This window comes from Prionailurus bengalensis, chromosome C1 (genome assembly GCF_016509475.1).
Source record: "Prionailurus bengalensis isolate Pbe53 chromosome C1, Fcat_Pben_1.1_paternal_pri, whole genome shotgun sequence".
Taxonomy (NCBI): domain Eukaryota; kingdom Metazoa; phylum Chordata; class Mammalia; order Carnivora; family Felidae; genus Prionailurus; species Prionailurus bengalensis.
This window is the reverse complement of record NC_057345.1, coordinates 142679117-142702862: the sequence shown is the minus strand read 5'-3', so window position 1 is coordinate 142702862 and position 23746 is coordinate 142679117. Positions and strand designations below refer to the sequence as shown.

General features: G+C 35.8%; 1 protein-coding gene and 1 long non-coding RNA gene across 5 annotated transcripts in view; one reads left to right on the top strand and one right to left on the bottom strand.

Annotated features, from left to right (window-relative positions):
* RIF1 (replication timing regulatory factor 1) overlaps positions 1-23746 on the bottom strand; it is a 75482-nt gene that overhangs the window by 40839 nt on the left and 10897 nt on the right. For 3 of the 4 annotated variants that reach the window (XR_006296825.1, XM_043576674.1, XM_043576676.1), the window contains exons 9-20: positions 21182-21320; positions 18522-18673; positions 17019-17136; positions 15972-16145; positions 15645-15755; positions 14919-14981; positions 14553-14653; positions 6849-6935; positions 6143-6216; positions 5514-5694; positions 4090-4197; positions 3583-3732 (exon numbers count right to left, since the gene is read on the bottom strand). Coding sequence is in view for 3 of the 4 variants with exons in the window: in XM_043576674.1 (XP_043432609.1) it covers positions 3583-3732; positions 4090-4197; positions 5514-5694; positions 6143-6216; positions 6849-6935; positions 14553-14653; positions 14919-14981; positions 15645-15755; positions 15972-16145; positions 17019-17136; positions 18522-18673; positions 21182-21320 (1458 nt within the window). In the remaining variant the exon portion in view is untranslated. The remainder of the gene's footprint in view (positions 1-3582; positions 3733-4089; positions 4198-5513; positions 5695-6142; positions 6217-6848; positions 6936-14552; positions 14654-14918; positions 14982-15644; positions 15756-15971; positions 16146-17018; positions 17137-18521; positions 18674-21181; positions 21321-23746) is intronic. The other variant, XM_043576675.1, reaches the window with a different exon arrangement.
* Positions 2023-20687, top strand: LOC122481334. Its single transcript, XR_006296826.1, has 3 exons — positions 2023-2139; positions 19339-19347; positions 20676-20687. It is a non-coding gene; the product is annotated as an uncharacterized LOC122481334 (long non-coding RNA).

Below are 23746 nucleotides of genomic sequence, written 5' to 3'. Positions count from 1 at the left end.
AAAGAAACAACAGCAGGGACGCCTGGTTGGCTCAGTCGATTAAGCATCTGACTTTGATTCAGGTCATGATCTCACAGTTCATGGGTTCAAGCCCCGTGTCAGGCTCTAGGCTGACAGTGAAGGGCCTGCTTGGGATTCTCTCTCTGCCCCTCCCTGACATGTACTTTCTCTCTCCCCCAAAATAAACTTAAAAATAGTAACAGTAACAACAGCAGAGAGGCAAACCAAAAAGGGACTCTTAGCTACAGAGAAGAAACTGATGGTTACCAGAGGGCAGCGGCGATGGGTAAAATAGATGAAAAGGATTAAGAGTACACTTATGGTGAGAACTGTGTAATGTACAGAATCACTGAATCACTGTATCACTGTATTTTACACCTGAAACAGTAACTTAACACTGTACGTTAACTATACTTGAACCAAAATAAAAATTAAAGAAAAAATTAATATCCTATAATCATTAAGAGCAGTATTAAGAGTAGACTTAGATGCATATATTGGAAAAGATGAAAAAGTGACACCTTCAGATGTAAGCTAAAAATTTACCCAGAAAATGGAAACAAAAACATTCGGTGTAATATAGTAATGACACTGAAAATTTAAAAGTTAGAAACCCATCTTTTCAGAGTTTTTAATGTACTTTCAACATTTTTAAAATTTTTAAGATTTGAGAATAATTTACATACAATGTTAGTATCAAGTATAACATTCTTCTCCACAATACTGGGATAATTCTGATTATTGTATTTTTATACAATAGAATTTATCAGTGACTTCAAAAATGGTGTTAATCGGGGTGCCTGGGTGACTTAGTCGGTTAAGCTTCTAACTTCAGCTCAGGTCATGATCTCGCGGTTTGAGCCCCGCATCAGGCTCTGTGCTGACAGCTCAGAGCCTGAAGCCTGGTTCACAATCTGTGTCTCCCTCTCTCTCTTTGCCCCTCTCCTCCTCACACTGTCTCTTTCTAAAGTAAATAAAACATTAAAAAAATTTTTTTTCAATGGTGATAATCAACGAACAATAAATACAACCACAGATGACGTTCTTACACTAGACAAAAATTAGACAATGAGGAATTTCCATCTCACTAACAGAGATACAGGCAAAAATCTTAAAACACTATATATATGCAATGTTTGAAAAGAATTTCACTGTGACTAAGGGTATCCGAAGAAAAAAAGACTGGTTCGATATAAAGAAATGCACATCAACAACAGCTTTTATAAATACTACAGAAACAACCACGTTATGGGTATTTGTGTGGCAGGTAGGAATAGATGGACCTTTGTAATGGCTGAAAGCCAGCTTTAAAAAAAAAAAACAAAACAAGCAAGATAGGTTAACCTTAGAAGAGCTAAATATATGAACACAATTATTCTTAGACGGAAAGATTCAACATAATAAAGAGTACTTCTCAAATTTCTCTATGAATTCAACGTAACCAACCAATGCCAAACAAAATCTAAAGAGTATTTCATAAAACTTAACAGATTCTAAACTTATTTCAGAAGAGAACAAAGATGAAAGTGTAACCAAGACAGTATTTAAAAGATGAAAAGTATGGGCTGACATTCTCCTTAACAGTTATAAAATCATTCAACAAATTCACTATGTGCCATTTACCCAAAGGACACAAAAATGCTGATTCGAAGGGCATAAGCACCCCAATGTTTACAGCAGTACTATCAACAATAGCTAAAGTATAGAAACAGCCGAAATGTCTGTTGACTGATGAATGGATACACAAGGTGTAATATATATAATGGAATATTATTCAGCAACCAATAAGAATGAAATCTTGCCCTCTGCAACAACATGGATGGAACTGGAGTGTATTATGCTAAGAGAAATAAGTCAGAGAAAGACAAATACCATATGATTTCATTCACATGTGGAATTTAAGAAACAAAACAGATGAATATAGGGAAAGGGAAGAAATATACAATAAAAACAGAGAGGGAGACAAACCATAAGAGACTCTTAAGGACACAGAACTGAGGGTTGCTGGTGAGGTTTGGGTGGGGGGGGCGGGAATGAGCAAAATGGGTGATGGGCATTAAGGAGGGCACTAGCTGGGATGAACACTGGGTGTTATACGTAAGTGGTGAATCACTAAATTCGGTTCCTGAAATCACTATTGTACTATACGTTAACTTGGATTTAATTTTTTTTTTCAACTTTTATTTATTTTTGGGACAGAGAGAGACAGAGCATGAGCAGGGGAGGGGCAGAGAGAGAGGGAGACACAGAATCGGAAACAGGCTCCAGGCTCTGAGCCATCAGCCCAGAGCCTGATGCGGGGCTCGAACTCACAGACCGTGAGATCGTGACCTGGCTGAAGTCGGACGCTTAACCGACTGCGCCACCCAGGCGCCCCACGTTAACTTGGATTTAAAAAAAACATTCACTATGTGCCAGATAAATGCCAGGGATACATATGAAGACAGAATGTACTTCATGGAGTGTTAAGTAACATAATCAAGTACACACAAATGCTTCTGACAGAAGTGCCAAAAAGGAAATAACAAGGTGCTACCATAGATTATTGGCAAACTTAATTAGGAAAGACCCCTTGGAGAATGAAGTATCAGCCTCACGGGCAGTTGTAAGTAGTTTGGATTTTTACCCTAAGTGCTACAGAAGTTTTTTTCAGTGATAAGATGACATTTTTAAAGTCATCCTGACAAATTCTATCATATCAAAATTGTACCAATATTTTTAAAAAGATACTGTAAGGGCAATAAAAAATCTGAAAGATGAATTCCTAGCTCTTATACCTCTTTTTTTTTTTTAAGTTTATTTTTACTTATTTTGAGGACAAGCAAGAGAATGGGAGAGGGGAGAGAGAGAGGATAGAATCCCAAGCAGGCTTTACAATGTCAGTGCAGAGCCTGATGCAGGGCTCAAACTTACCAATCATGAGATCATGACCTGAGCAGAAACCAAGAGTCAGATACTTAATCAACTGAGCCACCCAGGTGCCCCAGTATCTCTACTTTTCTTAACAGTGATAACCACTATCAAATGATAGAAGCCCATATTTCCAGATGAAAAAAGCATGCTTCAGAGTTATATAACAGAATTCAAGTGGCAAGAACACAGTACTCATGTACATAGGTATCAATATGTAAATTATTTGTGTGAATACAAAAAAGAAGTCTACTCTAGTGATATAAACCAATTGAAAGCATTTGCCTCTTTTATTAAATAAAGGAAAGGTACAAAAACAGTCCTCTGCTGTTAAGTCTACAAACTTCTAAAGGATTGCCTTTGAAGATCTAACAGATAAATATGAGAAAAGCTGGCTCCAGGACAAGGTCCTTGTGTTGTTAATCTAGAATGACACAAGCACTGCCTGTGTAGGAAAGTACTAAAAGTGCCTCCATGTTACTGGTCCTGAAACATGAACTTTAGAGTCTTGTAGACCAAAGACACAAAACTGTTTTGCAGTGCTGTTACTTGTTTATGTATTAGTCCCTTATCAACTAAAAGCATTAATAAATGATAGTTCACACATGTCATCTCAATTTATTTGGAAAGTATTCTTTAAATACAACCAAGGTCAGTATGGGATAAACTCACTGAAAAGCCTGCATCTTCTAAACTGGACACGATCTTGGAAGAAAGTTCCTCACAGCACAAATTCTCTTCTGCAGTTGCCACCAAAGCAGCACAGCGGGCAAATGCTCTATATAATTCTGACCAAGTTCTAAGTAAGGTCTTCATGGTAGCCTAAAATTAACAGTAAGAAAGAAAATTTTAAAATGTCTATCTGCATATAAAACACCTAAGAGACTATACCTTAAAAAGCCACTGTAACATTTAAGGTGTCATAGAAGACATTAGTGTACAGTATTTAAGTCCGCCACCCCTCCAGAATTCTATTTGAAGAACTGTAATAATGCCACAATTATCAGAGGTCAAGAGAAATTTCTTTCTTCCTTCACCATTTTCCTTTACCCTAAGCTAATTAAGTCATAAGGAAATCTCATTTCAGGAAAAATTACTGTAGGAATTCATTATAAAGGGTGAAATAACATTTTCAGAAAATTGTAAATTCTTCATGTAAAAAATGTGACATTGCCTTACCACTGGAAATTTCTGTACTGAAAATATATGGTTTATTGGTAAAGTCAATGCACCATATATGGCACTAAAGTTATGTTCTAAGGCATCACCTTGATTCACTTCATTGGTCTGAAACAAGAAAAATAATGAAGAAATTAGGCAAATTACCATCTATTTCTAGTCTATGTAGTACCATCTTATTATCTATAGTAAGAATATGTCCCCCAGTATTGAGATGTTCAAGAGGTAGTGCACTCCTAAGTCCTCTAATTGCAAATATGACCTCATTTGGAAATAAGTACTTTGCAGATGTAATCAAGTTAAAATGAATGCATGTTGGATTAGGGTGTGTCCTGATCCAATCATTAGTATTTTATAAGAGAAAAGGAATTTGGATAGACAAAAAAGACACAGGTAAGAATGCCATGTGAAGATGGAGGGAGAGATTAGAGTGATGGGTCTACAACCCTAGGAACAATCAAGAACTGCCAGCAACCAAAGGTAGCTAACTGAGAAGAATAGAACAATTCTCTCACAGGGCTCCAGAAAAAACCAAGCCTGCCAACACACTGATTTTGGATTTCTGGGCTCCAGAGTTATAAGACTAAATCCCTGTTGTTTAAAGCCATCAGCTTAAAGTAATGTGTTACAGCAACCTGAGAAACAATGCACGGTGTTTAAGTCCTTAAAAAAAAAAAATCCCAGAAGTAAGTCCAAAATTTTCTACTATACATAGAAGGTAGGATTCAAGCAAGAACTTGAATTGCTATCCTTCAAATAATAGAAAACTATTTAGGAATATAAACTTTTTTCTTCCAAAAGAATGTTAAATGATGTGAATTGAGAAGTAAAAATAATGGCTATTATATTATCACTTAATGAATTTTGAGTCTTCAGTTTATTTCAGAATCACAGTAGAGTATTTTCCAGAACATACTTCCATTTAAAGACTGACAAAGCAGCTGATGAACCATTTATTAGTAGTGACAGAACTTGAGCTCCTTACCCCTGCCAATAATGTAACTTTTTAAAGTATTTAAATGATAAGGGTTTGTCAACTCTCAGCAGATTACTGGTTCAGGGACTAGTATATGCCTTTGCCACAATCACCAACATGGCTTGCCCATGGAAATCTTAATATACAGTCTAGTCAAGAAGAACATTACTCTTCCATAATAGTACAAATAATGAAATAAATTGAAATATAAATATGAAAAGTTGTATGTAACAGACCTGAGCCTTCTGGCTTTATAATCACTACTGGAAACAATGGAGCTGATTAGTCCCCATTAAGTTATACCTTCTCAAAAAAGGCAGAAATGCAATGAAAAGAAATCAACTAATATAAAGAATAGGATATTAATCCCACGGGAGAAAATTTTTAACATCTTCTATTCAAATTCAAACTTAAGTTTTATGGGAAATATGTAGCACTTATGTCATACCTGATTAATCAATTCAGTTAGTGGGGTGACTATAATACTCCACATTCTCCAGAGATGCTCCTTGTTTTCCAACAGCTTTGCATTTTGATTAATAACATTTAAAACAGAGTCACTGAAAGCTAGTGGTGAAGTTGGTCCAGAAAGGACACAGCCTACAAGTGTTTCCAGATTGAGAAAAAACCTGAAGAAAAAATTTTGAGCCATGCATTAACCAGAGTGCATTTTGCCAAAATACATTAGTTACACCACACTACTAAGATTCCAAAAGTAACTGCCAAGGAAACAAGAAATGATAAATCCCAAGTTTTATTTTGATATTTTTAATTTAAAAAAAATGATATAGTATATAATTCAAGACTCTCATTCATCAAACAGCCACCTTTCCAAGTTTATAAAAAGGCTAGTTTCAGGGGGCGCCTGGGTGGCTCAGTAGGTTGAATGTCCTACTTCAGCTCAGGTCATCTCCTCACAGTTCGTGGGTTTGAGCCCCACATCGAGCTCTGTGCTGACAGCTCAGACAGAGCCTGGAACCTACTTCAGATTCTGTGCTCTCTCTCTGCCCCTCCCCTGCTCATGCTCTGTCTCTCAAAAAATAAAACATAAAAAAGCCTAGTTTCAGTTTAAATTACCTTTCATCTTCTACACCATATTCCAGGAGATTATTGTTGAAAATTAACTGAATTAAGAACAAAGCAGGAGTCCCCTGAAGAAAGACAGGAGATTGCAGTCAATCTTCTTGTTATAAGGAGTATAATCTTGTTACACGTTTCCTACAATTATGTTAAATAGGATCCTTTTAAGCTACAAATAATTTAACTTTACCTATTACTTAGGATATGACACAATGTCAGCAAATATATTTCTATAAGCCACACACAAAAATCAAGCTCTTTATATTTCAATGACAGCTATTCCATCTACATGAGCAATTGAGGAATGGAATATTCCAGACATAAAAAGAACATTAAGTTAAAACGTCCTGGACTAACAAATACCTACATCTTGTAGTTATGTTTATTTCACCGTAATCAAGCAACTGTTACTATGCTTCCAAATTTTTAAACAGTAACCACCACTATTACTATGTATAAGTAAATAGAAAACTTTCCTTCTAGAACTTTTTATGTAATTCAGAAAAACAGTTCCATTAATAGTGCCATGTTTCTTTACATTAACTTATTACTGTTATCAGTTTTTCCCTTTAACATAATCAGCATTCCAAATCTAATTCAAAATTTCACAATTTATGTTTCACTACGTTAAGAAAAACAACAACTGTCATGGAACTTTTTTTTTGGCTAATTTTAACCATATCATTACATTTAAGATACTTGCATTAAGAATATCCATATTAGCAACCTGATATGCTGGTGAACCTAATACTTTCTGGGGCAGTCCTTTAATTGTAATTTCCATGAGGACCTAAGAAAGATAAAAAGTTTTGCTGTAAATTAGCCATAAAACTACTTTACTTAGTAAAAATCTAGTAGCGTTAGCTATATTCTATATTTTCAACAATTTATGGTTAAGTAATGCTCATTCATTAATGTAAATACATTCCCAGTTTAAGTTTCAAATACAATGTTTATACGTTAATGTGAATATGTTATTTTTAAAAGTTCAAATACAGAAATACAAAAAAATAAAACAATAAAGTCTTTTATCTCCAGTGAAAAATCAATGCTATCAATTTGGAGTTTATGTTCTAAATTTCCATGTATTTTAGTACACAGAGAAACATAACTTCCTGGGCTAGCTGTCACATACAAAAATACATAATTATTTTTCTTATACCATTAATGATATTACACTGTGAGATACTCTGGAACTGACCTCCATCTAATTATGTTATGGAGTTTTCACATCAATACACGTAGACATTTTTTAAGTTTACTTATTCTTTTAAGTAACCACTATGCTCAATGTGGGGATCAAACTCATGACCCTGATACCAACAGTTGCACGCTCTTCTGTGGCATCTGGGTGGCTCAGTTGTTAAGCGTCTGACTCTTGATTTCGACTCAGGTCATGATCTCACAGTTGAGCTTAGTCCTGTATCAGACTCCACGAGACAGTGCAGAACATGCTTGGGATTCTCACTCTCCCTCTCTCCCTGCCCCTCCCCCACTCACTTGCTTGCAGGCTGTAACAGACTTAAAGAAAAAAGAGTTGTATGATCTTCTAAGTCATCCAGATGTCCCTATGTAGACATTCGTAACTACTATAGAAACATGCATAGTTTATTCAAACATTTTTCTATTAATGGCCCTTGAGGGTATTTTTTTCATACCACAAAAAGATATTCTGCAATGAATTATGTACTCACTAGTGCCAAAAGCAAGTATTTCAAAAGACTACTAACTAGAAGCTGGGTCTAAAGTCACACTCTTGCACTCCCTACCAAAATAACACCAGCATTCTTCACAAAGCTAAAGCAAACAATCCTAAAATCTGTATGGAGCCACAGAAGACCCCAATTAGCCAAAACAATCCTGAAAAAAAATCAAAGCTGGAGGCATCGCAATCCCAGACTTCAAAATGTATTACAAAGATGGTATCAACAACACAATATGGTACCAGCACAAAAACAGACACAGATCAATCGAACAAAACATAGAATCCAGCAATGGATCCACAAATGTATGGCAACTAATCTGACAAAGCAGGAAAGAATACCCAATGCTACTGGAGTCAAAAGAAAGCTGAAATAGCCATGCTTGTATCAGACAAACTAAATTTTAAACTAAAGGCTATAACAGGAGATGAGGAAGGGCATTATAGCATAATTACAGGGTCTACCCATCAAGAAGAGCTAATAATTATGAATGTCTAAGCACCAATTCGGGGGCACCCAAACATATAAAACAATCACAACATAAGCAAGCTTACTTGTAAGAATGTGGTAATTGCAGGGGATTTTAAAACTCCAGTTACAGCAATGGACTCACCATCCAGACAGAAAAATCAAAGAAACAATGGTCCTGAATGATACACTGAATCAGATGTATTCTGGTTTTATATTTTAGTTTGACAGATATATTCACAACTTTCATCCTAAAGCAGCAGAATACACATTCTTCTCAAATGCACATGGAACATTCTCCAATAGATCACATACTGGTTCACAAAAACAGCCCTCAATCAATATAAAAGAACTGAGATCATACCATGCACATTTTCAGGTCACAATGCTCTGAAACTTGATATCAACCACAGAAAAATCAACCTCCAAATACATGGAGATTAAAGAACATCGTACCAAAGAATGAATGGGTCAACCAGGCAATTAAAGAAGAAATTTAAAAATATATGGAAACAAATGAAATTGAAAACATGACAACCCAAACTGGGATAAAGCAAAGGCAGTCTTAAGAGGAAAATATGTTGCAATCCAGGCCTATCTCATTAAACAAGAAAAATCCCAAATACAAAATCTAACAGCACACTTAAAGGAAGCTGAAGCAGAACAACAAAGAAACCCCAAGGCCAGCAGAGGAGAAATAATAAAGACCAGAGCAGAAATAAACACAGAATCCAAAAAAAACAAAACAACAAACAAACGTAGAACAGAACAATGAAACTAAGAGCTAACTGGTTTTTTGAAAAAAACAAAATTGATAACCCCCTAGCCAGACTTCTCAAAGAGAGAGGCCCCAAGCAGATAAAATCAGAAATGAAAATGGATTTCCCACAACCAATCCCTCAGAAATACAAGCAATTATCAGAGAACATTATGAAAAATTATATGCCAACAAACTGGACAACCTGGAAGAAATGAACAAATTCCTAAATACCCACACACTACCAAAACTCAAATGGGAAGAAACAGAAAATTTGAATAGACCCCCATTAACTAGTGAAGAAAATGAATCATTTATCAAAAATCTCCCAACAAATAAAAGTCCTGGCCCAGACGGCTTCCCAGGGGAACTGTACCAGACATTTAAAGCAGAGTTAATACCTATCCTTCTCAGGGCACCTGGGTGGCTCTGTCAGTTAAGCGTCCGACTTCGGCTCAGGTAATGATCTCACGGTTCAGGAGTTCGAGCCCCCCATCTGGCTCTGTGCTGACAGTTCAGAGCCTGGAGCCTGCTTCAGATTCTGTGTCTCCCTCTCTCTTTGCCCCTCCCCCCCTCCCCTGCTCACACACTGTCTCTCTCAAAAATAAATAAAACGTTAAAAAAAATTAAAAAAAGAAAAAGAAAATACCTATCTTCAAGCTGTTCGAATAGTAGTAACGGAAAGAAATTTTCCGGACTCATTCTATGAAGCCAGCATTACCATGATTCCCAAACCAGACAGAGACCCCACAAAAAAGCAGAATTACAGGCCAATATCCCTGATAAACATGGATGCAAAAATTCTCAACCAGATACTATCAAATCGAATTCAACAGCATATAAAAAGAATTATTCACCATGATCAAGTGGGATTCATTCCTGGGTTGCAGGGCTGATTCAACATTCACAACTCCATCTATGTAATACATCACATTAGTAAAAGAAAGGATAAGAACCATATGATCCTGTAAACAGATGCAGAAAAAGCATCTGACAAAATACAGGATCCTTTCTTAATAAAAATCCTCAAAGTCAGGATAGAAGGAACGTACCTAAACATGATAAAAGCCATGTGAAAAGCCCACTAACATCATCCTCAATGGAGAAAAACTGAGAGCTTTCCCCCTGAGATCGGGAACATGACATGGATGTCCCTCTCACCACTGTGGCTTAACACAGATTCGAAGTCCTAGCATTAGCAATCAGACAACAAAATGAAATAAAAGGCATAAAAATTGGCAAAGAAGTCAAACTTTCACTTTTCGCAGATGACAGGATACTCTCTACGTGGAAAACCCGAAAGACTCCACCAAAAGGCTGCTAGAACTGATACCTGAATTCAGCAAAGGAGCAGGGTACAAAAACCAATGCACACAAATCAGTTGCATTTCTATACACCAATAATGAAGCAACAGAAAGAGAAATCAACGAATTGATCCCATTTACAATTGCACCAAGAACCATAAAATACATTTTACAAAGATGTAAAAGATCTGTATGCTGGAAACTATAGAAAACTTACGAAGGAAATTGAAGACACAAAAAAATGTAAAACCATTTCGTGCTCATGGATTGGAAGAATAAATATTGTTAAAATGTCAATACTACCCCAAAAATCTACACATTCATTCTTCTCAAAGCTAGAACAATTCTAAAATTTGTATGGAACCACAAAAGACCCCGAATAGCCCAAGTAATACTGAAGAAGAAAACCAAAGTGGGAGGCATCACAATCCCAGACTTCAGCCTCTACTACAAAGCTGTAATCATCAAGACAGTATGGTATTGGCCCAAAAACAGACACATAGACCAATGGAATAGAATAGAGAACCCGAAATTGGATCCACAAATGGATGGTCAAACAATCTTTGACAAAGCAGGAAGAGTATCCAATGGAAAAAAGACAGTCTCTAGCAAATGGTGCTGGGAGAACTGGACAGCAACATGCAGAAGAATGAAACTAGACCACTTTCTTACACGATGCACATAAATAAACTGAAAATGGATGAAAGACCTAAATGTGAGACAGGAAACCATCAAAACCCTAAAGAAGAAAACAGGCAACAATCTTTGACCTCAGCCATTGCTTACTCAACATATCTCATCAAAAAGGTGCTGCACTGCAAAGGAAACAACCAACAAAACCAAAAGGCAATGACAGAATGGGATAAAATATTTGCAAATAACATCGGATAAAGGGCTAGTATCCAAAATCTATAAAGAACTTACCAAACTCCACATCCAAAAAACCAAATAATCCAGTGAAGAAGAAATGGGCAGAAGACATGAATAGACATGGCCAACAGACACATGAAAAGATGTTCAACAATCGTCATCAGGGAAATACAAATCAAACCACACTGTGATACCACTTGACACAAGTCAGAGTGGCTAAACCTAACAAGTCAGGAAACAACAGATGCTGGCAAGAATATGGAGAAACAGGAATCCTCTTTCACAGTTGGTGGGAATGCAAACTTGTGCAGCTGCTGTGGGAAAGTGTGGAGGGTCCTCAAAAAATTAAAAATAGAACTACCTTACAACCCAGCCATAGCACTACTAGGAATTTATCCAAAGGATACAGCAGTGCTGATTCACAGGGCACATGTATCCCTGTGTATAGCAGTGCTTTCAACAACAGCCAAAATATGGAAAGAGCCTAAATGTCCATCAACGAATGAATGGATAAAGAAGACGTGGTTTATATATACAATGGAATACTACTTGGCAATGATTAACAATGAAATCATGCCATTTGCAGGAACGTTGATGGAACTGGAAGGTATTATGCTGAATAAAATAACCCAGTCACAGAAAGACAGATACGTGTTTTCATTCATATGTAGATCCTGAGAAACTTAGAAGACCATGGGAAAAGGGGGGGAAAAAAAGAGAGAGAGGAAGAAGGCAAACCATAAGAGACTCTTACAGAGAACAAAGTGACGGTTGATGAGGGGGTGGGGGAGAGGGGCAAATGAGTGATGGGCACTGAGGAGGGCATTTGTTGGGATGAGCACTGGGTGTTGTTGTATGTAAGCAATGAACCACGGGAATCTATCCCCAAAACCAAGAGCACACTTCACACACTGTATTTTAGCCAATTTGACAATAAATTATATTAAAAAAAAAAAAAATCCTACAGGAGAAAGGAGGCAAAAAAAATCTCTTTGACCTTGGCCGCAGCAACTTCTTACTATGGAGGCAAGAGAAACAAAACCAAAAATGAACAACTGGAACCTCATCAAAATAAAAACCTTCTGCAGAGCGAAGGAAACAATCAGCAAAACTAAAAGGCAACCGAGAGAATGGGAGGAGGTATTTATTACAAATGACATCTCAGATAAAAGGTTAGTGTCCAAAACCTATAAAGAACTTATCAAACTCAACACCCAAAAAAATAATCCAGTGAAGAAATGGGCAAAAGACATGAACAGACACTTCTCCAAAGAAGACATCGAGATGGCTAACAGATACATGAAAAAATGCTCAACACTTCACTCATCATCAGGGAAATACAAATTAAAACCACAATGAGATACCACCTCACACCAGTCAGAAGGGCTAAAATAAACAACTCAGGCAACCACAGATTTGGTGAGGATGCAGAAAAAGAAGAATGCAAACTGGTGCAGCCACTCTGGAAAACAGTATGGAAGTTCCTCAAAAAATTAAAAATAGAACTACCCTACAACCCAGCAATTGCACTACTAGGTATTTATCCCAGGGATACAGGAGTGCTGATTCAAAGGGGCACATGCACTCCAATGTTTATAGCAGCACTATCAACAGTAGCCAAATTATGGAAAGAGCCCAAATGTCCATGGATGGGTAAAGAAGATGTGCACACACATATACACACACAATGAAGTATTAAAAGAATGGCACTCAAAAAGAATGAAATCTTGCCATTTGCAACTACATGGATAGAACTGGAGGATATTATGCTAGGCAAAATTAGCCAGTCAGAGAAAGACAAATATATGATTTCACTCATATGAGGACTTTAAGATACAAAACAGATAAACATACGGGAAGAGAAGCAAAAATGATATAAAAACAAGGATAAGGCAAAACATAATAGACTCTTAAATATAGACAACAAACTGAAAGTTGCTGGAGGGGTTGTCAGTGGGGGGGATGGGCTAAATGGGTAGGGGGCATTCGGGAGGACACTTGTTGGGATGAGCACTTGGTGTTATATACATAGAGGATGAATCACTGGAATCTACTCCTGAAATCATTATAGCACTATATGCTAATTTGGATGTAAATAAAAGTAAAACAAACAAGAAACAACAAAAAAAATAAAGACACACCTCTCAAATGTGACAGAGCCTATCAAACTGCCATCCAAAAATATTGTACGGGTATTAACTTGAACGACTTTAACTTCAGTGACATAATGATATAATAGAAAGTTTAGGGCGCTTGGGTGGATGTACGTTAAGCATCTGACTCTCGGTATCAGCTCAAGTCATAATTTCAGGGTTCTAGAGTTCAAGTCCCATTATCGGGCTCTGTGCTGATAGTGCGGGGCCTGCTTGAGATACTCTCTCTTCCTCTTGCTCTCTGCCCCTCCAGTGTGCACTCTCTCTCCCTCCCTCCCTCTCTCAACAAATAAACTTAAAAAAAAAAAAGAAAAGAAAAGGTTATGTTGGTGAATATGTTTTCACATTCTCATTTGAATCAAACACTAATGATAATAATAATAATAATAAATTGTATTTGTGGACTCATTTATTTCATTTCTGGCTCATCATGCCCTTCACGTATTAATCATAAAACTACTACTACATTCCCTTAAAAAAAGGTAAGGGAGGAGATAAACTTCCCAAGTTCACTCAGCTAGTAAATAATTTGGCTGCGATTCAACCTAGTCTGCTCCAGAGCCCTTGCTATTAACCACTATGATCTACTGCCATAGTAGTTACCGCTGTCTCAGTACACAGAGACTCAGAAGGGATTTAAGTACAGTCTATTTCACCTGCAGTTTATCTTGGGGAGACTCACTATTATAAAAAAGTATATCCAATTGGTTTTTTCCTACTATAGGATAAAAAAAAGTCTTTAATACCAAAATACTTATCTCAGTTAAGGAGGGTTAATTTAAATTGCACAAGTCCCAAAGATTATAACCAGCTTAAATGTACAAACTAACAATTACTGGAGCTAGGCAATCTTATAAAATTAATGTTTAGCTCAGTTCACAGTTCATGTTCTTAACCCCAATTTTCTCCGTATGGCTCATTCTTATGACAGTGGAATATTTCTGTATTGCCGGTATAGTCATTTACTTTACTGAGGTTTCAGACGACTCTGAAGTCAATGGAATAACATTTATTACAGGGCTAAATTGCTGATAAATACTTGATACAAAATGTCTTCTCAAAACATGGTCTGTGTAAGTAGTATTTTTTCCAATAAAAAATTCAATTTCAGAATATGATTTTTAAATTCCAGCATGAATTATCTTACTTACCAATGTTTTTGATACAGGAAATACTTCTGACTTTACTATGCTTTCTAACGATTTTAGTAAGAGGGTCAAAACTTCAGAACCTGGTCTCTCTTTTTTGTTACCTATCAAAAAGGAAAAGGAAGAATGTGGTTCTAAACATGCAAGTATTTTTAGGGGTGAAAATACAGTATTTTTAGGAATAAAAACATATACTTAGCTAAGAAAGGCTAATTTTTAAAGTAAATCAATAAATTACCTTGTTTAAAAGAAAATTAAAGTCTGGAAGCTATATGCTTCAAAAATTGACTCTAAAATAATTTTATTTATAAAAGCCAAACAATTCACTGAGTTCTATAAAAATTATTTGATCAGTATTATAGTAGTTACCTGATTCAATGATTGATTTCATCAAGCTAATTAGTTCCTTCCAAATAGCATTGACAACTGCCTCTGCCAAACAAAACAAAACAAACCTTAGAAATGAAGCAGACAGTACTATAAAGGCTCACCCTTTTACCTTTATGCTAAAGAGGCTGAGCAATTCTTAGTCTAAAACAGAATTCTTATAATATTCAGCGTTGTAATCAGTTTATGAAACACTATCACAACACTGTTTAAAGAAATGTTTTTTCAAACTGTAACACATTAACACTGGGTCATGGAACTTAAGGATAATTATTTTCTCCTTTCTAGTACCTGTATTTTCTTTATTGAACACCTTTTGCTGCTGACAGAAGGAAAAAAATAAAGATTCAAAAGGACACCTGAAAACCAGCCAGTCAAATAGCTAATGATTTCATTTTTGAAATTTCTTCACAATATCTGACAGGCTATGAAACATAGGAGTTTTGAGTGTGCATGCTGGAGCCACAGAGCCCAGGTCTGAATCACAGCTCCACCACTTACTACGTGACTTTGCACAAGTTATTTACTTCTATGTACAACGCAATTTCCTCATCTAAAAAACAAAGGTTACTCTAAGGATTAAATGATTTATATGTAAAGGTCCTGCAGCATAATCTGGGCAAAAGATGGCAATATGTAAATATTTCCTATTCTACTTTTTTAAACACAGGTTTAAACAAACAAAAAAATCTTCTCTTAAGTATTTACCAGAAGCATCTTTTCCAACCGCAACAAAGCTATCATGAACAGCAGTGATAAGCGTACTTGCATGTTTGGAAAAAAAAGAAGAGCTGCTGATTAATGGATGTTCGAGTGGCTCTAAAAAAGAAAAAAAAAAAAACAATTATGCCGATCCAAAGCTTTATGAAATAAATGTATCAATATAAAATTTTAGGTGGTCCGACATGTGTTTTCTATTAAAAAGATTTATGCTTATATCACACAGAATTACAGAATATTTTGGCTGTGGGGGAAAAAAGCATGTCTTCTCACCCCAATGTACAATGATCTGAACGGTTTTTAAAAAGTAAATACCTAAGCTCAGTACAAGTTTGTTTTGCTTAGCAAAACTCAAGACTTCTGGACCCAACAAAAAATGAAGCAGCATTTCAAGTCCCAAAAGTTGAATAGAGGGGATTGTGGCCATTCCACCAAAATTTGAACTTAAGTTCATCCGAGGAGTTACAGGAGTTCCATATGGGGAAGCACCTTAAAAAAAAAAAAAGAAAGAAAGAAAGAAAGAAAAAAGAAAAAAAAGGTAAGCTACATAAGCTAAATTAGCTAACCAAATGAACATATTTTGTTTACTTCATTTCAGTGAAATATATTTTTAAAAGTAAATACTTTGTTTCTGAAATAAGTTGAGTTCTTGTTTAAAACCTGTAAGAGTTCCTAATTAGTAGGTTAAGAACAAGATTACTGTCACTTACCAATTCTAATGTTTTATTACTTATTTTTTGAGAAAGAGAGCATGAATGGGGAGGGGCAGAGAGAGAGGGAGACACAGAATCTGAAGCAGGCTCCAGGCTGAGCGTCAGAGCCCAACTTGGGGCTTGAACTCACAAACCACAAGATCATGACCTGAGCCGAAGTTAGACGCTTAACTGACTGAGCCACCCAGGTGCCTGTGTCAGATACCACTTAAATTACGATAATACTATGAAATATTAATATGCACACATTTCTAACACTTAAATATAAAAATCTGACTATAATAACTAACAAAATAATATACAGCAAATCATTTTCTTTCAATACTATATACGCTAAGCCACTTTTTAAAAAAACATCTGTTAAGATCTGTTGTTTTTAATAATAACTCTAAGGTTCTGGTTCTGGTTCTGAAACAAACTCAACAGTCATTTGTAATATATCTCACAGATACAGTAGAAAAACGCAGATCTTCAACTACAACAATGCAAGTACAACAGTAACACATAAGGAAAACAAGAGTATAGGATGGATTTTGTGATAAGGGAGCCAAAATTACGAGTGCTTCATTTCATATGAGTAACACTTAGCAAAGGTTTCATTTCAAGTCCTTTTTAAAAACAGAAAAAGAACCAAGTATGTCTACCTTACCTTTGTGTATAGGAGTCATGGGATTTAAACCGGGAGAAGTAGCTACACGAGATGAACTGCCTTGAGGTAAAGCATTAGAATCGATGCTTATTGTACTCTGAATCAGAGGCACGCACACCTATTGGGGTTAAAAACAAAAAGAAAGGGAAACTATCTCTAAACTACCTAATTATCCATAATTTTTTTAAAGTCTTGCATAATACAGTTAAATTTAAGAAGCAATCTAAATTCTTTTGATATGTTGAATCCTACTGGCTGTTTGGATGCACTGCCTAAATACTAAAATTGGAAAAGTAAACATTTTTATTACAACTATATTTGCCATGTGTAATACCTGTAAGTTTCGTTACTAAATTCCAAATGGGAAATTATATCTGTAAATAATGCCTGAGTTTTAATGCTATTGGTAGAGACTCATTTTAAGCTTTTAAAAAATTCACCCTAAGAAAATATAAACTAAGACAACCTCAAGCTCATTTTCTAAGATCATTCCAGTACCAATCAAATCTAGCCAATGCATAACTTCAACCAATGAATGTGTGGGACAACTGGGTAAAATAAGCCTACTAGGACCCCATAATGGTAGAATTTGGAAAAATTATGATCTCAAGTTACATATTACCATTAATGCCCAATTCTAATTAATTCATGCTATTAAGTTTAAAATCTTTAATACATTAAAATTTTACAAACTTGCTAAAAATTCCAGTATATTACAAAACCCCAAGAATATACTATACTCACTGCTGTGCAATTGTGTATATAGACAAAAAGACTAAGACTACAGATTTAAAAATAAAATGTACTCCAAAAACCCAGATAAAGAAATGAAAAAGATAAAAGAAATTATCAGAGCTATCCTTTTTTTTACTTATTGTACAAATATTCAGAAACCAAAGATGGGATTCATTGCAAAAATAAAGGAAGTATAAGTAAGATTAAATAAACTTTATGTCTAAATGCCAGCAAGGGCAGTTGGCAAGATGGTGCCAGCAGGAGGGTGGAGAAGCTGCTGCTGGGCCCCAGTGGGTCCACCATAGCGGCTGCCAGCATGACCTGACCAGCAAGGAGGTAGAGGGCCAAAGCCCTATGGTCCTCAGATTAGATAGAGGATTTGTTACAATTCTGTAGCCTAGAAAGTTACAAAAAAATAAGAACTGATCCAACTTTTATCAACCAAGTGTAGCACTTGATTTCTATTTCAGTAATGTTGATTTTATTCTCAATTACATTCTAAATGTTATGGAATTTCCTTTCAAAAATCTTTCAAAATGACTTTAGGGTTAGATATTTGAGTGTTTGCTGGTTGAGAAAGCTTTAGAGGCTCCATTTCACACAACTGGAGAATCTTTTGAGCGAAATAAAAATTCTGTGTTAGGAAGAAAAGATTTTTTATATATTGTGATCTGCTAACACAGCAAATGTAATACTGAAAGAATAGACTGTTAAGAATTTAAGAACACGTTAAAAAACTCCAATCATTAGAGCCAAAACTTGTATTACCTGTTCAAAATTAGCAGGAAGATGAGGTCCAAGTCTCATTAGTAAATACCACCAGACTTCTAGTTTTGTTAGTGCTAGAGTTTCTGTTCTCACATGGATGGAACTCAAAGGCTGCATTAACAACTTCAGTCTTTTCGCACTGCATAATATTTCTTAAAAGAAAATAAGCACATGGGCAAAAACATGTAAGAAGTTAAGATAAATTTTGTGGTTTTGCTAAAAACTAAATTTTAAAACCAAGTATGTAAGTCTCCTTTTATCATCACAAGAGAATAGATTAAAAATAATTTTTTTTTAGGGGCGTCTGGGTGGCTCAGTCGGTTAAGCGTCCAACTTTGGCTCAGGCCATAGTCTCACAGTTCATGTGCTCGAGCCCCGTGTCGGGTTCTGTGCTGACAGCTCAGAGCCTGGAGCTCACATGTTCCCTCTCTCTCTCAAAAATAAACATTAAAAAAAAATTATTTTGGGAGGCACCTGGTGGCTCAGTCAGTTAAGCATCCCACTCCGGCTCAGGTCATGATCTAATGTTTCTTGACTTTGAGCCCCGCCTCGGGCTCTATATGCTGACAGCTCAGAGCCTGGATCCTGCTTCAGGTTCTGTGTCTCCTTCTCTCTCTCTCTGCCCCTCCCCTGCTTGTGCTTTCTCTCTCAAAAATAAAAAATACTTTATAAAAAAAATTTTTAAACCACCAACGGTTCTTGTTACACCTCAAATTTTCACTTTGACAAACTCCAATACAACTAGACTGTACTTAAGATGGCCATAAATAAATAAATAAATAAATAAATAAATAAATAAATAAATAATGTTTATTAGATACTGTGTGTGCGCCAGGGACAATTTTCCCAAGAGACATTTGGCAACATATATGGCATCTCTGGCTGTTAGACCGGAGAGGCAGGAGGTACAGAGAATGCTGTTGGCATCTAGAATGCACCCAGGGATACTGCTAAACTTCTTTCAAGACATGGGACAGTCCTCCATAACAAACCACCCAGCCTAATATTCCATGTGAGTGTTAACAACTGGGGATACATAAAAAGACCTCTGTGCTCAAGTAAATTATCAAAAAGACTTAATAGGGATTTTGAAACATCTGTCCAGCTGTGTTATTTGATGAAATGGCATTAATATTTCTGACAGTTATTTTGCCATTTAGCTTGCACAATTAACATTTCTATAAAGAAAATAAAGTCAAACCACTGTGCAAATACTCTAATCCTTTTTGAACTCCTACTGTACTTATGAGAAGAGTGCTACAATAATATCCCTACAGCAGAAATTGACAGTTACCATATTTTTAGTTACCTCTTTCACTCAGGACAGTGATGGATACCCAATATTTTATTCCTTTACTCAGTCTCCCATTTAGCCATTCTACCCAATGAGATTTAAAGGGAAGTGTATGTAGAATTTCTGGAAAGCTCTAGCGATAGATGGCTCAGATGGGAAGAAATTCATTTTTGCTCTTCTGCCTTCTCCCTTTCCTGTAGTCTATAATTAAGGCATACTGAAGATAACAGAAGAGAAAGGCAGGCAGCTGATTCCTTAAGACTTCTTGGATCCATAATACCAGGGCCAGACTTTTTAACTCTGGACTTATTTCAAATGAGATAGCGTTTTATTTACCTTCTTTAAGTTCTGTCTATTTTATGCTTTAACACTCAACTTTTACACAAGTCCAATAGGTATAGTCCAGAACGCTAACTTGCATTACCAGTTCATAAACAAAAAGGTAATATTTACAATTTGTGCCTGGCAATGTACTTTTACCAACATTTTCAATAAAATTATAGGTAATAAAAATAATCACTTTATAAAACACACTAAGGAAAAAGGGATTAATGATCTTCACCAGAGAAAAATATAACATGAAATCAACATTACTTAGCAGATCTTATAAACATCTAATATTGTTTATATCTAAGGTAAGTGGGTACTCATACTGATCTACTTTTGGGCTACATACTTTCTCATATTTACAGTTGACCCATCAACAATATAGGTTTGAATGGCATTGGTCCACTTATACAGTTTGTTTGTTTTTTACAGTATAGTACTATAAAGATATTTCCTCTTATGATCTTAACATTTCTTTTTTCTAGCTTAGTTTATCCTAAGACCAGAGTTTACAATACATAAACAAAATACAGGTTAATCAACTATTTATGTTATTGGTAAGGCTTCTGGTCAACAGTGGGATACTTGTAGTTAAATATGGGGAGAGTCAAAAGTTATATACAGGCTTTCAATTGTGGTGGGGTGTTGGTGCCCCTAACTCTCACACTGTTCAAGGGTCAACTATATATCAAACACCTCCGCTAGGTAACAGGAAGATAAAGTAAATCAAAAGGAGTCAATTCTATACATTAGTAGCAATGACCCACTATTAGGTACTATTCCAAAGGTCCTGAAAAAGTTCATCAGTCACTGATACTTTTGTTCCATAGCAATCATAATTTTTTAGCTGTAAATTTCAAAAATGCCTATCCTTTTAAATTCTATTTTTAGCTACAAGTTTATTCTCTTAAAATAAAAAAAAAATATTTAACAGGTTATTTCAATATAAAGCCCAAAAGATCAGAAAAGCTTTGTTCTTTTCATCTTGCTTGAGTGAAATCCATAGAAAAATCAAAAATTTTAAGTAAGACTTACTTACCTGGATTCAAAGCAAAATTATCTATTAAACTCTTCCAGGCAATAAATGCTATTTTTTTAATCATGGGTGCTCCACTACGAAATCCTAGTTCTTCCAGCTGTAATAGAGAATTAATGAAACTCCCACTTCGATGCAAGGTCTAAAAATGAAAAATCATTAGAAAGTTATTTACCTGACTAAAACAATACACAGGCACTATTATTAACCTAATTCATTCAGTGTTAGCTATGTAAAGTCTTAAAAACTTACGTTTAAAATGTACTGATTTTTATACGTACACTCAAAACTCAAGATCACAAAATATAAGGCTCCATAAAGTACATAATGCATAACACAGAACATTTCTGACATTAGAGAAAATGAGGAAGGTTTAAGAAAAATCTCAAATTTTACCAACATAACGGTATCCATAAGAAAATCAGTAATTAAAAAAAAGTAAGAAATGTTGAACCCTGAAACTAATAAAAATAGTTTTTTAAAATAAAAAGACAGAACGTTAAGGGAAAAATGGACAGATGACAAGTAAATTATGAATAACAAGGAAAAATACATTAAAAATGAAACCACAATCTCAACCGGCTGTAAATCACACCCAAACTGAACAGAATATAAATAACAAAAAATAACTTGCTTAGAGAATCCATAAGTAAAAGCTAGTAGAGCTAATAAATTCAGTATACAAGATCAACACACAAAAATCACCTGTGTTTCTACACAACAGCAATGAACAATCTGAAAAGGAAATCAGGTATTTCCATTTACAATAGCATCTAAAAGAATTAAAACTTAGAAATACATCTAACCAAGGAGGTGAAAGACTTGTATACTAAAACCTATCAAGTATTGCCGAAAAACATTTAAAAAGACCTAAATAAATGGAAAACCATCCCATGTTCATGTATAGAAAGATTTTTTAATACCATTAAAATGTCAATTATTACACACGGCAATCTACAGATTCAACACAATACGAAAATAAACTCAAAAGGAATCAAATATAAAAAGTTATGAGAACTAAAACTATAAAAATCCTACAGAAATGCACAGGGAAAAAGATTCATGGCACTGGATTTGGCAACAATTTCATGTCTAAGACACCAAAAGCACAGGTAATTAAAGAAAATCTAATTTTTATGGGACTTCAAAACTAAAAACTCCTGGGCACCTGGGTGGCTCAGTCGGTTTAGCATTCAACTCTTGGATTTAGCCTGAGTCATGCATGATCTCACGGTTCGTGAGTTCAAGCCCCACATCTTGGGATACCCTCTCTCACTCTCTCTGCCTTTCCCCTTGCTCATTCACTTTCTCTCTCTCTCAAAATAAACTTAAAAACTAAAAACTCCTGTGTACCAAAGGATATTATCAACTGAAAAGATATTTGAAAAAAAATTTGAAAAATATTTGAAAATCCCAGACCTATAAGGGTTAACATCCAAAATAAAGAACTCCTCCTACAACTCAACAACAAAATGAACCACCCAAATAAAAAGTGGGCAGGGCTGCCTGAGTGGCTCAGTCGGTTAAACATTCAAGTCTGGATTTCAGATCAGGCCATACGTGATCTCACGGTGGGGCTCTAGGATCAAGCCCCACATCGGGCTCTGTGCTGGGCATAGAGGGTGCTGAAGATTCTCTCTCTCTCTCTCTCTCTCTCTCTCCCTCCCTCTCCCCCAACAACTCCCCAGTGCTCTTGCTCTCTATAAAAACAAAAACCCACCAGCCACAAAACAACTTGAGTTACACTATAACTACTATGGATATCACTTGGATTACCATGAGAAAAACCAAAGGAAAGCTCTAGAATGTTCAAACTGGTGTGAAAGCTAAGCACTACCATAAACAGCACCATGCTAAAAAAAAATACAAATAAAAACTACGATTAAGAAAACGTATTAAAGGGAAAAACCAAACTTAAGAGTGACTAAAAGATTCACAGGGAATAGTACCTGCTATCTACTGGACACAGTGGGACAGCCCTGAGCTAAAGTACTTTCAAATATGATTAAAACCAGAAAGGGGAAGCAGGAAAATGGGAAGGCCCTCTGCCCAAGGTTAATGCCCAGGAAGAAAGAAATTCTAAGTTATCCAAACAGGAAAGGGAAAGAAGAGGTTGGTTGCTGTAACTGGTCTACTCCACTGGAAACGGCTTTATACGAAAATCACCTAAATGTGAAAAATTCATTAGGCCAATAGACTTATGTTTCAAGAAGGCCGACATAATACAGCTCAGCCTGAAAGTCACCTTTTACCTCAACATATGGTATACAGAAAAACCCTTTATCCCCACTATATACAACTTTGGGTATTACTACCAAAGGTATTGTCATGGACAAAGATGTAAGCAAGCTGGGTCCTGTGACACAACAAACACGTAAGGTTATTCTGGAGAAATACGCCCAAGTTACTAGCAATCCTGAAAATGATGGATGCAGAGATGCGGTCTTACTGGCTTGACAGCAGTTACATACAAGTAACTCTTTACAATTACTGAAAACTGCACACCAATCAGGAAAACCCACCTTTACTATGATTATTTCTTGTATGTCTGCAATCACCAAGAGAACT